The sequence below is a fragment of the Phaseolus vulgaris genome, chromosome 10, assembly GCF_051622355.1.
Source record: "Phaseolus vulgaris cultivar YP4 chromosome 10, ASM5162235v1, whole genome shotgun sequence".
Classification (NCBI taxonomy): domain Eukaryota; kingdom Viridiplantae; phylum Streptophyta; class Magnoliopsida; order Fabales; family Fabaceae; genus Phaseolus; species Phaseolus vulgaris.
In genome coordinates, this window is record NC_143507.1 from 38410424 (window position 1) to 38422758 (window position 12335).

General features: G+C 34.0%; 2 protein-coding genes and 1 long non-coding RNA gene across 7 annotated transcripts; all 3 read left to right on the plus strand.

The window, feature by feature from the left end:
- Positions 1 to 603: 603 nt before the first annotated feature.
- Positions 604 to 6111, plus strand: LOC137818586 (Pentatricopeptide repeat (PPR) superfamily protein). Of its 3 annotated transcripts, XM_068622105.2 has the most exons (5): positions 604 to 831; positions 1556 to 3245; positions 3922 to 4213; positions 4818 to 5264; positions 5517 to 6111. In XM_068622105.2, the coding sequence occupies exon 2, from the start codon at positions 1721 to 1723 to the stop codon at positions 3158 to 3160; it is 1440 nt and encodes a 479-aa protein (XP_068478206.1). In that variant the 5' UTR covers positions 604 to 831; positions 1556 to 1720; the 3' UTR covers positions 3161 to 3245; positions 3922 to 4213; positions 4818 to 5264; positions 5517 to 6111. The 3 variants fall into 3 exon arrangements, with proteins under 3 accessions (XP_068478206.1, XP_068478204.1, XP_090152693.1); XM_068622103.2 differs by having other exon boundaries at positions 4818 to 6111; XM_090296567.1 differs by having other exon boundaries at positions 608 to 831; positions 1556 to 4203; positions 4818 to 6111.
- Positions 6112 to 6618: 507 nt separating this feature from the next.
- On the plus strand, positions 6619 to 9452 carry LOC137818587 (pleiotropic drug resistance protein 1). 3 transcript variants are annotated; one of them, XR_016516345.1, is made up of 10 exons: positions 6619 to 6906; positions 7256 to 7465; positions 7555 to 7675; positions 7787 to 7875; positions 7979 to 8078; positions 8173 to 8263; positions 8375 to 8457; positions 8570 to 8676; positions 8764 to 9040; positions 9258 to 9452. XR_016516345.1 is itself a non-coding variant. In XM_068622106.2 (9 exons), the coding sequence occupies exons 2-9, from the start codon at positions 7431 to 7433 to the stop codon at positions 9269 to 9271; spliced, it is 1029 nt and encodes a 342-aa protein (XP_068478207.1). In that variant the 5' UTR covers positions 6619 to 6906; positions 7256 to 7430; the 3' UTR covers positions 9272 to 9452. The 3 variants fall into 3 exon arrangements, 2 of the variants coding, with proteins under 2 accessions (XP_068478207.1, XP_090152694.1); XM_068622106.2 differs by having other exon boundaries at positions 8375 to 8676; XM_090296568.1 differs by lacking the exons at positions 6619 to 6906; positions 7256 to 7465; positions 7555 to 7675 and having other exon boundaries at positions 7741 to 7875; positions 8025 to 8078; positions 8375 to 8676.
- A 1392-nt stretch (positions 9453 to 10844) lies between these two features.
- LOC150024783 (uncharacterized) lies at positions 10845 to 12157 on the plus strand. The gene is made up of 3 exons (XR_016516434.1): positions 10845 to 10981; positions 11133 to 11207; positions 11985 to 12157. It is a non-coding gene; the product is annotated as an uncharacterized LOC150024783 (long non-coding RNA).
- The last annotated feature ends 178 nt before the right edge of the window (positions 12158 to 12335 follow it).

Genomic DNA, 12335 nt, shown 5'->3' on the forward strand with positions numbered 1-12335 from the left:
CTAACATGCAAAATAATCAATTAAGTCAAACACAAACAATTACACAATTAATCATTTAATAGAGAAAACAGAAAAACACACTATTGTTTTAGTGAGGAAATTTTATTAAATGAAGATTTGGGTAATTTACTTTAAAGACAATTATATATATAAATTTTAGGGACTATAAATATATAAAATACAAAAATTGTGAAAATTAGTCACGATTATAGTTTCGTAATTTATTTTCTTTTTTTTATTCATGTACTCATTACAATTTGATAATTAAATTAACTGGAAATTTTAATCCTAATCAGATTAATTTAAATGAATATTAAAACTAAAAACATACTAACACAGTCAATTTATTATTCGTTCAGGTAATATATTATCAAAATATATTCTCACGAATTTTTTATTTTATTTATTATTATTGATTTCATTTTTCTATTAAAACCAACTTTGCTTAGTCTGTTTAATTACTAGAATATTTTGTTATGTAATTAATAAGTAGAATATTATTATAAACTCTACAATGAAAAATAATTATAAAATTATAATATGTTAACTTTTTTTTTATTATTGTTGTTGTTGATATAATATTATAGTAAAACGTTATCTACCACCTAAAAGTTCCCGGCAAAATCAGCGTTTGTTTTGTTTTCTAACTACTGCAACCCTTAAACCCCTAATTCCACTGTTTTTTCTCCGCCACCGAAAATCCACAAGTTCCGGCGATTTTTCACCTTCGAGCGCTCTCCACAAGATTCAGCATCCCAACTCGTCGGCGTTCACGTTCCCCCTATTCATGCTAGATCTTTAGTAATCAGAGCTTTTATTCTGTATTGAAAGGTAACTCTTATGCCGCCAACAAAGTCTTTTTTTTTTGCTATAGATTTAAGCATTGTATTTGGGTTGTTAACTGGTGGTATCATTTTGGGTTCTTTTGCTTCGAACTTGTTTTTTTTTTTGGATGGCTCGGCTTATTTATTGATGCTTAGGGAATTTGGCATGCTCCTATGTGTTGCTTGTTTGGAGTTTCTTCCATGTTTATTTTATATACAGTGGGTTTTATTTGAATGTTTACATTTGATGTAGCATTATTTGATATCATGTATTGGTGAAATTTTTGCTAGCCATGATCTGGTTTTGAGGTTTTCTTTTTGCTTATTGTGATTGCAATGGTTGAGTACCCTCTAGGTTGTTAGTTGCTTGGTATCTGGTTGAACTTGAAACAGTAGCAATATGTTTCAAATTTTAGTTCCTTTATGGTTAATTTTGTGAAGATGATACTTTGATTAATTGATTTTTCTTTTACTTTACCCGTCCTAGTTTTAACTATCAAACGTTTTCAAGGATCTTGTTTTGTATGTATGTTTTGCCTGGTGAACAATCCTTTGATAACCGGAATGTCTGAAAATGTGATTCAGATTTGTTACCGAAGACGTGTTCCATTCCTAGAAAACAATGTAACATGGTAGCCTTACTTTTGCTAGATTTCCATTTAAAATATTTCGAACAGAGATTTTCTATTTGGCCTAAATTTTTATTTTTGACTCGTCTTATTTCAATTCAGTCTTAGTTAGCAGCTTTCGGATGGTTGATACTTCAAGGTTCACTCACATTATATAGCAGGGGATCTATTCGACCAAATGCATAAGAGTAAAACGAACTTGAATATTGGAGCAAGTGTCCAAAACATATACCATTTTTAAGTATTGTAATGTAAATTGAAGTTATTATGGGTAGTAAAACTCTGTTCAAGTGGCCAAAGCAAATCACAAATTCTCTAGTTGTGCAGTTAATTAAAGCAGAAAAGGACGTGCAAAAAGCTGTTACTATATTCGATACTGCAACTGCTGAATATAGTAATGGGTTTCGTCATGATCATGAAACTTTTGGTCTCATGATCGCTAGGTTAGTCGCAGTGAATCAGTTTAGAACAGCAGAAGGGATGCTTGAGAGAATGAAGCAAGAAGACTGTAAGGTTACAGAGGACATACTTTTAACTATATCCAGGGGTTATGGACGCGTGCATAGGCCACTTGATGCCATCAGAGTTTTCCACACAATGGAAGGTTTTCAGCTTAGGCCCACTCAAAAGGCTTACCTTACAATACTAGATATTCTTGTGGAGGAAAACCATGTAAAGAGGGCTATTGGTTATTACAGGGAGATGAGAGAAATGGGATTTCCACCTAGTGTTGTTTCCCTCAATATTTTGATCAAGGCCCTCTTGAAAAACAAGGAGACTGTTGATTCTGCCTTACAGATATTTCGGGAGATGCCCAACCGCGGGTGCCAGCCTGATTCATATACATATGGTACATTGATTAATGGGCTGTGTAGACTTGGAAATATCATTGAGGCAAAGGAAATATTCAAAGAGATGGAGCAGAAAGGTTTTTCAGCTTCTGTTGTTACCTATACTAGTTTGATACATGGCTTGTGTCAGTCTAATAATTTAGATGAAGCTATTGAATTGCTTGAAGAAATGAAAAGAAATGACATTGAACCAAATGTTTTTACGTATAGTTCTCTTATGGATGGTTTATGCAAAGGAGGTCATTCGTCACAAGCAATGGAGTTCTTGGAAGTGATGGTCAGGAAGAACCATTTACCCAACATGGTTACTTATAGTTCTTTAATCAGTGGACTGTGTAAAGAAGGAAAGCTTTGTGAAGCTGTGGAGATTCTTGACAGGATGAGGATTCAAGGCTTGAAACCAAGTGCAGGGTTGTATGGAAAAATCATAAGTGGCTTCTGCGCTGCTGGCAGCTTTCAAGAAGCTGCAAACTTCATTGATGAGATGGTGCTAGGTGGTATCTCACCAAATCGAGCAAGTTGGAGCCTTCATGTTAGGATGCATAACATGGTAGTCCAGGGTCTTTGTAATAATGTTGATCCAACTCGTGCATTTCAGTTGTATCTGAGCATGCGTACTAGAGGCATCTCTGTTGAAGTTGGCACTTTTGATTGTCTTGTCAAATGTTTTTGTAAGAGAGGAGACCTGCACAAAGCTGCTCGGATTCTTGATGAGATGGTGTTAGATGGATGCATTCCAGATGAACAAATATGGAATGTTGTAATTGGTGGACTTTGGGACCGAAAAAAAGTGAGAGAAGCCACTGAGCTGTTGCTGGTTGAGCTGAGACAGAAGTTTGTTGAAGCTAAAAGTTGAAGTCTGTGTTTCTACACATTATCCATATGCATTGCATTCTTACTGAAAACCTTTGGTATCACATGACCTTTTTCTATTCTAAAAGGTTGTTATTTTGTTGCTAATTGAATGTGTTAGGCGCATAAATCTTGCTTATTGTTTATTATTGCATTTAGTCTCGATAAATTTTGTGCTGAGCCCTTTAATGGCTTGTTTGTTATTTGTGCTAACTGCTAAATGAATCTTTAACTGTTTCTAGTATAGTTTAGCTGTCTTTTAAATGCAATGATTTGATCATCATGTGACTCCACCATCAAAAAATAGAAAAAGAAGATTTCTTGGATATTGTTGAAGAAAAAAGATTTCTTGCAATCGCTGTATCTTTTGAACTCTTAAGTTATACGAATGAATTTCAGTGAATTCTAGGTTTCTAAATTACCCATTTCTTTTGATCCGCATCATAGAACTTCAACATTTATCAGTGGAAGCAACATTTAGTTGCTTTTGTGTAAATTTTGACGTCACTATTATCTGAACATGGATCTTACATGGACAACTAAATATGCTCTAATAAGTGTATACAATAACAGACAGGAATTCAATTCTACTAATCTTTTATATTTTTGGAGCTTCATAATATTACTAGTTCATGCCTAAATTGTTGCATCATGAAATTTGGAGATTTTTTTTTTTTTCATGGAAAAATAGTTTTATCTTTAGCTTTTACAATTTTGACATTGCAGATCCAAACTAACATTTTTCTATTTTTTTTGTGACTGAAGATGTGCTGTCTTTGCAATTAATTATCTCACCTCATCTCAAATGGTTGACATTTTCTGATGATCAGTGTCTCTGTGATCCTGATAGTTTGAGCACTAAATTGAGAAAGTAAATATGCTGTGTAAGATTTACAACTAAGCTTTCCTTGGGGGCCGACTTAATATTTCACACAACCCTTTTCTCTCTTCTTTGGGAACATTGCCTTGGCTCTTTCACAGCATTTATTTTAATGCGGAACATGCTTTTTGGAAAAGATTTTCAAGAATCCTGACCGTCTGGGCAAGGTAAACTCAGGTAATTGCAAAATCATTTTGTTTTGGTCAAACCCATTACTCGTGGTTGAAGTTTTCAGTTCCTAGAAAACTTGTTGCTCAGTCAGTTGAAGTAATTTGTTCGAATTTCGTTTAATGTTGGATTCACATACACACATATGTTAAATAAAGGGGGGAATATTCACTACTAGATAGCCACTTAACGAGGATGAGTTATCATTATCACTGACTTGTTGAATATTGACTGTTGAATACTATCAAGTTTTTCTTGTTGTATACATCTAGTTGTATATCTTATGAGAAATAAGATTCAATTAGTTGAAAAGTTGCTTAAGTAATCGATCCCCCGTTGAAAAGAAAACCGATTTGGTGTATAAACTATTGCTTACCCGATCAAGGCAGTGCTTATAAGGTTTAACAAATGGATTAATCAAGAACTTCTAGTGCTTGGTTTAGTCAGCTTTAAATATATTAAACAAAAGTATTGCTTTTTTTAATAATATATGATTTAATTAAGGAATTTCGATAGAATATATATATATGTGTGTGTATATAATTTGTTCCAGACACAAGACATAATTAATCCAATTAACTTACTGAAATAGGTAAAAAAATTGTCTCTGTAGGAAGTGCAGCAAAGAACATGCTGCCCAAAACTTCAATTCCCTTATGGCAATGCTGTGAGGATTTACTGCATCTCAGCTGAGGATGCTGGAAAGAGGCAATTCACCACATTCTCATCAAACAACACAATTGCTGAAAATACCAACACTGCCGTCACTGCACTGCATGCATGAAATGTATGAACTTTAGGTGATATTGTATTGCAAGTTGGGCTGGAAGGGTGGTTGATCCATCAATTACCTACAAGCCCTTGAGGATAGCAACCCATAACAGATGTTCCCCTTGTTGTCTTTAAAGTCATCGGTTAACCATAACAGGAAGCAGGAGGCACCGCATTGATATACAAGTGCAGCAGTCATGGCCTTGCTGATACAGTCACAGTTGCCTTGCCACTATTTCTGAAGATTGGAGTGAAGTTGGAAAGCAAGGACTGCGCCAGTTGGTAAAAGGTAGGCCAAATGGGCAGTGCTCTGAAATAATTAGCTAATGACTTTCTTATTTTTATGGATGGTCACTTACAAATACAAGCGCAGCAGTCATGACCTTGCTGACAGAGTCACAGTCACCAATATTTGTGAAAAGTGGAGAGATAAGTTGGAAATCTAGGACTGCGCCAGTATGTAAAAGGTTGGCCAAATGGGCAGTGCTCTGAGATGTCTGATCAATGGCTTTCTAATTTTATGGATGCTCACTTTTTGCAGGCAGCTATAATTTTTTGTGTGGTGTTGCTGATGTTCCCTTCAAGTTTCTCGGATTGCCAATAGGTGTCAACCCTAGGGGATGTAAGACATGGCAGCCAGTTGTAGACTCTTTTAAGAAGATACTAGCTTCTTGGAAAGGAAAAGGATTCTTTCAGAGGAAGAATTACTCTCCTATACTCTGTACTTTCAAATTTGCCTCTATATTTCTTATCCTTCTACAAGATGCCAAAGTGCATTGCTAAAACGCTAAAGAGTGGGGAGGTTTGGGGTTACAACCATAGAGTTGTTTAATATTAGCTTGCTTGGTAAGTGGGTATGACTTTGTCTAAAAGATAACAAAGCACTTTGGTGGGTGGGTACGAAGGGAAGGAGGATTGATAATCTTGATTTTGTTTGGTGGCAAGACTTGTGTAAAATGGTGCGTGAGGTAAGTTCAGTTCAGTTTGTGGTTTTCAAAAAATGCATCAAGGGAAGTTAGAAATGGGAAATCTACTAAATTTTGGGAAGACATGGATAGGTTCATGAAACTGGAATTGACTGCTTTTGCGCAGTTTTATTTCTTTTAATAAACTTCTTTTTGCTTAGTTTTTGGTAATATTATTATGTATTGAATGTTAAATGCAAGAAATGAGCAACTTCACAATTTTTGGCTATGTTGAATTTCTTTAGGCCTTCTAAAAAGACTAAATCATAATAATAAAAATGATGTTTTGACAATATTTTATACATAATTAATTATAATAACTAATTGTATCAGTGATTGATTGTGAATATATCCGTATTTATTGTAAAGAGTGATATTTTAACAAATTTTATATTATGAAACTATTTATATTATTATTTTATTCTAAAATTTCATTTATATTCATTATTATCATTTGAATATATTATTAAAGAACTGTGAAGTGGTTGTTTGGAAAAAAATGGTTAATTAAGAGGTATTTTTTTCTTGAAAAATGATCTTTAGACAACTCGTTTCTTCATTGCGCCAGAATACAACCTTGACGTGGCTGAGATTGATGACATGTCAAGGGTATTTTTGTCATTGTAGGAAAATAATTAAAATTTGAAAGATTGGAAACCGTGAAGGGTGTTTTTTGTCATTACAGGGAGATAGTGAAAATGTGGAAGCAGAAATATTTAGGTTTACAACGTCACCAAGCACTCTCTTGGTTCTGCTATGCGAAGAGAAGAAAAGGTGAAGGCGAAAATGCGAATGGAACTACGAAGTCTAAACGAAACTACGAACAAGTTTATAATTTTTGCGAAGAGGAAAGTGAAGCTCAACAACGAAGGGGGAGACAAAGGCATTTGGAAAACAACGAGGGAGAGACAAAGACATTTGGAAAGGACGAAGGTGGTAAGAGAGAGCGTGTAGTTGTGAATATTGGTAAGATTTATTAGTGTTTTTTTTTTTTTTTGGATTTTTAGGGTTGTTATTTTGTTTTGGGATTTAGTGATAATTTTTGTTGGTGATCCTGGTGGTATGGCTCTAAATATTATATTGGTACTTATCTATTGAGAAACTTATGAAGTTTGTGGGTATTGTAGAGTTAAGTTATCTAACATACTTTTGTGCCATATAGTTAAGGTCCTGATATAAATGTATAATTTTGTACTTCTTCTTTACATGCCTACTGAAGTATTAAAAGTACGTTTGTGTTAATTCGCATGATGTAAACTTTTAGGAGTAGTTAATTTCCATTATGTGATTCATTCTTATGCTGATGTGTTTTCAGGGTCTTCAAGAAGAGTTGATGATGAGGAAGAGCTTAAGTGGGCTGCTATTGAGAAACTCCCCACGTATCTACGCATGACTCGGGGAATTCTCATCGCGGCTGAAGGCCAACCTCCTACAGAGATTCGTATAACTTGGTGGAGAGGCTCATCAAGATTGCATAACAAGATAATGAGATGTTTTTGTTCAAGTTAAGAGACCGCATTGATCGGTAAGCTACTAACATGTGGTGTGTATGTTTTAGTTTTGATCTCTTAAAACTAAGGTACGGAAAATTTACAATGAGTGTTGAAAGTGCAGTGTTGGACTTGAAATTCCCACTATTGAAGTCTGTTTTGAGCACTTGAATGTTGAGGCAGAAGCTCATGTGGGAAGCAGAGCACTACCCACAATCTTTAACTTCTGCATTAATTTGTTGGAGGTAATTGTAAATGGACAATAGATTTGGATGCTGTCACGAGAGTTGTTTGTGAAGCAGAGAACACTGACAAGTTCAAATACGTGTGTGTGCATTTTCTCTTTCTTTCTGAAGGGGTTCCTCAGTTCTCTTCACCTTATTTCCAGTCGAAAGAAGCCAATCACAGTTCTTGATGGTGTCAGTGGAATCATCAAGCCTAGAAGGTAAGAGGGGGGAGTTGACCTTTGTGGAATTGGTATGTAGGATTGTTGAGGAACTGAACTGAACTATTTTTTCTCAACATAATTTTGTTTTGGCTCATGGCAGAATGTTAGAAATGTACGTGGCTAATCCAAAAGTTCTAAATTTACAGGCAGCAGCACTAGAAGGCCAAGAAACCAATGTGGTTACAGATTATATAATGAAGGCATGACATTAAATTCAGCAAATTGTAGATGATTTTAATTTTGAAGAAAACAGAAGGTAGAAACTTAGTTGTTCCTGTTTCTAACATTTAGCAGATTTTGGGACTAAAAGTTTGTGCGGATATCATGGTTGGGGATAACATGATTCGGGGTATTTCTAGCGGACAGAAGAAGAGAGTCACAACTGGTAAACAAAAAATCTTGTTTTCTGTTTAATGTGAATTATTTTAATATTTTGTGAAACTTATATGTGACTACCAATTACAAAGTCCATATTATTTGTGTTTATGAATTATAGGTGAGATGCTAGTTGGACCGACAAGAGCACTTTTCATAGATGAAATTTCAACTGGTTTAGACAGTTCTACCACATTTCAAATGGTTAATTCTCTAAGACAATTTATCCACATTCTGAATGGAACAGCTGTGATCTCTCTTTTCCAGCCAACACCAGAAACTTACGAGTTATTTGATGATATTATTCTCCTCTCAGATGGGCACATTGTGTATCAGGCTCCAAGGGAAAATGTGCTTGAGTTCTTTGAATACATGGGTTTCAAATGTCAAAAGAGGAAAGTAGTTGCAGAATTTTTACAAGAAGTAACTCTAAGCTTCCGTATACTTGTTTTCCTCTTTTCATCTTTAAAAGAAACACCACTCAGTTCTTCATGCTTATATGTATGACAGGTAACATCAAGAAAAGACCAAGAACAATATTGGGCAAATAAAGATGAGCCATACATCTTCATCACTGTTAGAGAGTTAGCTACGACATTTCAGTCATTTCACATTGGACGAAAACTTGGTGATGAACTTGCTACCCCATTTGACATGTCAAAAGGCCACACTATTGTGTTAACAAAGAACAAGTACGGTGTTAGCAAGAAAGAGCTATTGAAAGCTGTCGAGAGAATTCTTACTTATGAAAAGGAATTCGTTTGTCTATATTTTCAAGATGTGGCAAGTAAGCACTGTTCTAGCTTCAATATTTTGTTTTCCTTTGTTAATCAACTACATCGACTTTGGTTGCGGTGTAATATAGTTTTCGTATGATAAATTCTATTGTAGTTATTTTCACATTATCAACAAGTATATCTTGATGTTTCATCTTATATATATCTTTTATCAAAAAATTTAATAATATTTACAAAATTTAATACTATATTTTATATTTTTTGCAGCTTGCGGACAATGATGAAGACAAGAATGATAATATTGGAGAAGAATCAAGTTATATATTATATGTACAAAAGAAAAAAATTTAGACATGAAATGATGACTTGTACTTTTAAATGAAAACAATGTTTTTTATGCAAATAATTTCTTGGATGATTATTGAACTATGCATAAAGTTCTAAAGATATTACCACATAAAACGGTAGGGATCACCCTTTACCTTCACACATTACATTTTAATCTCCTCTTAACAAATTTAATTACCTAATCTTCAATGATCTCATTTTACTCCCATCTCAACCCTCATAACACAAAAAATGAACATACAAATAATTTTTTCATAGGTCACCACTTAAAGGGTTACCACTTATCTCTACTCACCACATTTCAAGCTACCATTACAATATTCAATTGCCTAATCGCTAATCACCTCTTTGGACTTCCATCTAAACCCTTACAACACCTAAAAATAACATGCAAACATTCACTTGGATGGTTACAGGACAATGCATAAAGTTCTTTATAGGTCACCACTTAAAAACAAAGGAGTCACCATGTACCTCTACTCACCACATTTGAAGCTATCCTAAGAATATTCATTTCTCAAACCTTCAATGAGGTAACTGGACTCCCATCTTAATCCTCACAGGATCAAAAAACGACATGCAAACATTCACTTTGAGGGTTACATGACAGTGCATAAAGTTCTTCATAGGTCACCACTTATCCTCACAACACCAAAAAACCACATCCAAACATTCACTTGGATGGTTACATGACAGTACATAATGTTCTTCATAGGTCACCACATAAAAAGGAAGGGATCACCAGTAATATTCAAATCTCAATGTAGATGAGGTGTTTGTAAAGTACCCTTAGTGGACAACACTAAAAAAGATATCTAATCTCAGTGGTAATGTAGTTAGTCACAGTAAGTGGTGATCTATGTACGAATACGTGGTGACCTGCTACAAACTTTTTGCACAATCAAGTAATTTTAAAAATTTGGAGTTGTGTTGCTATTGTGTTGGGGTGATGAATAAGTTGTGTAAAGTGACCTCAGTGGAGGATAACAAAGTACAATTATCTAATCTCAGTTTCAATGTAGTTAGTCAGACTAAGTGGTTATTTTGATGTGAGAAATATAGACAATATTGGTTGTGCATTATTGGAGTAATCGAAATATTTTATTTGTCGTAAATGTTTTAAATACTTCGGAACATTAGGAAAAAAAATTAAATACTGACAATATATGACAAGCTTGTTATATATTTCCACAAATAAAAAATAATGGTCTTCATGAATATTGTTTTAATGTTTAGTTTTTTTTCAATTTTTCTATTCAATTCCATGTCACGGGTTGGAAAATAATAATAAAAGATCTTGTACCTTCATTGAAATTGCATAAACCAATTAAATTGCATAAACCAATTGCAAAGTTGGAGCTTTGCATTGACCAAAACAAAGAAAATGTTGGAGCTTTGCTAGCTTTTATTTCCTTTTTAAAATTAATAATACTTTACTTGAGGTATGTAACAGCGCTTTTTAAAAAAAAAAAAGCCGCAGCCCCGTCACACACATTCTTTCTTTCTCTCTCTCTCTCCATATGCTTTTCTCTCCCTCTCTCCTAATTTTCTCTCCCAAACTTCATCTTTTTTAGAATCTGATCATACCACGCTGTAGCAGAGGAGTTAAGGAACATTTCTACCCGATCAGATTTTCAAACAGAGTAAGTTCATTTTTACTCTAAATATCCTTTGTTCTCTGTTTTTCCTTAGGATTTAGTCATCAATCTTGGTGGGGTCAGTTGAGAAGTTTAATCCTCTCAACTTATTATATTATATACTGAAATTTTGTTCTGTTTGGATAATTTGCATTAGGCCCGTAAATCTTGAAGCTTATCCAAACGGCGGGGAATAAAATTCTAAAAGTTGCTTGGAAAGCAAGCAATTGAGGTAAGGGAAGCTAAATTTAATTTTTAATAGCACCCTAGGATAGAAGATCTGAATGCGGAAGGGACGTGGTCCCAATATTCAATTTTTCTTGCAGGCATGTTGTGTGTTATATATATTGGGTTGTTTGTTTATATGTTATTTAAATTTGTAAAAATATTATATTTTGATGGTTTAATATTTAAGTATTGTTTTTTATTTTAATTACGTTTTTGAATGTTGTGGATCGTGTTTGGAATGATATTGTATTGACGGAATGGTATGGAATTGAATTCATACATTTGGGATAATGTATGGACTGATGTTGGTTGTGTATTAAGTATTGATGCCTATGTGGTAACAGAGATCTCCGAGCTTCACTGATGATCTAAGTCACATAGACTAAGATATCAGGTGGTGAGAAGCTGATGGAGGAGTTCATGCACACCGTGACATATGAGATGCACGGCTTGGGTTGTATTGAACTTACCCTGATCCTTTCTGTTGGATTCGCTGGTAATCTTTGGATCAGGTGTTAGTCTCTGGTAGGACTTACTTAATACGGGTCTTCCGGAAGACGTTGTTTGTTGAATATCTTGGATGTGTAGATCCATGTGAGATCTATGTGATTGTTTTAATGTTGAGATTTGAAGAAAGTTGAATAATTTGAGAAATTGATCATGTAATTTGGTTTTCTCTTTTGATTTAATTGTGTATATTATAAAATTCTATTTTCACTAGCTTACCCTTGCTTTTCTTGTTGTGTTTGAACTGCAATGACTGTACTATGTACACGAGCAGATGACCATACAGGTGCAGGAGAGCCTTAGAGGGTTCAGAGTCTTATTTTGAGTTGTGGATATGTAAATTGTATTTCTGTAAATCCTAATCATGTATTAGGAATGTTTTTGAAAAACTCCAAGTTTGTATAGAAACTGGTAGAACTTTTATTGTAATAGTTATATGTAAATTATGGGGTGTTACAAGGTAAGTAAAGTAGCATATTGATGTTTATTCATTAAGAAACAATTTATTTTAATTTTTATATGTACACCTTTTTATTTTAATTTGTAAAATTTTGTAGCATATAAATTGGAATAATTTAAAAAATATAGAAATTAGAGTAAATCAGTTGTATGTGAATTAAAAGAA

Bases quoted from the DNA above. Each gene is read 5' to 3' on its own strand.
- LOC137818586 (XM_068622103.2), top strand. From the start codon at position 1,721: ATGGGTAGTAAAACTCTGTTCAAGTGGCCAAAGCAAATCACAAATTCT.
- LOC137818587 (XM_068622106.2), top strand. From the start codon at position 7,431: ATGTTTTTGTTCAAGTTAAGAGACCGCATTGATCG. The intron at 8,264-8,374 runs GTAAACAAAAAA...TATGAATTATAG, and splicing joins GAAGAAGAGAGTCACAACTG to GTGAGATGCTAGTTGGACCG. The intron at 8,677-8,763 runs GTAACTCTAAGC...TATGTATGACAG, and splicing joins TTGCAGAATTTTTACAAGAA to GTAACATCAAGAAAAGACCA.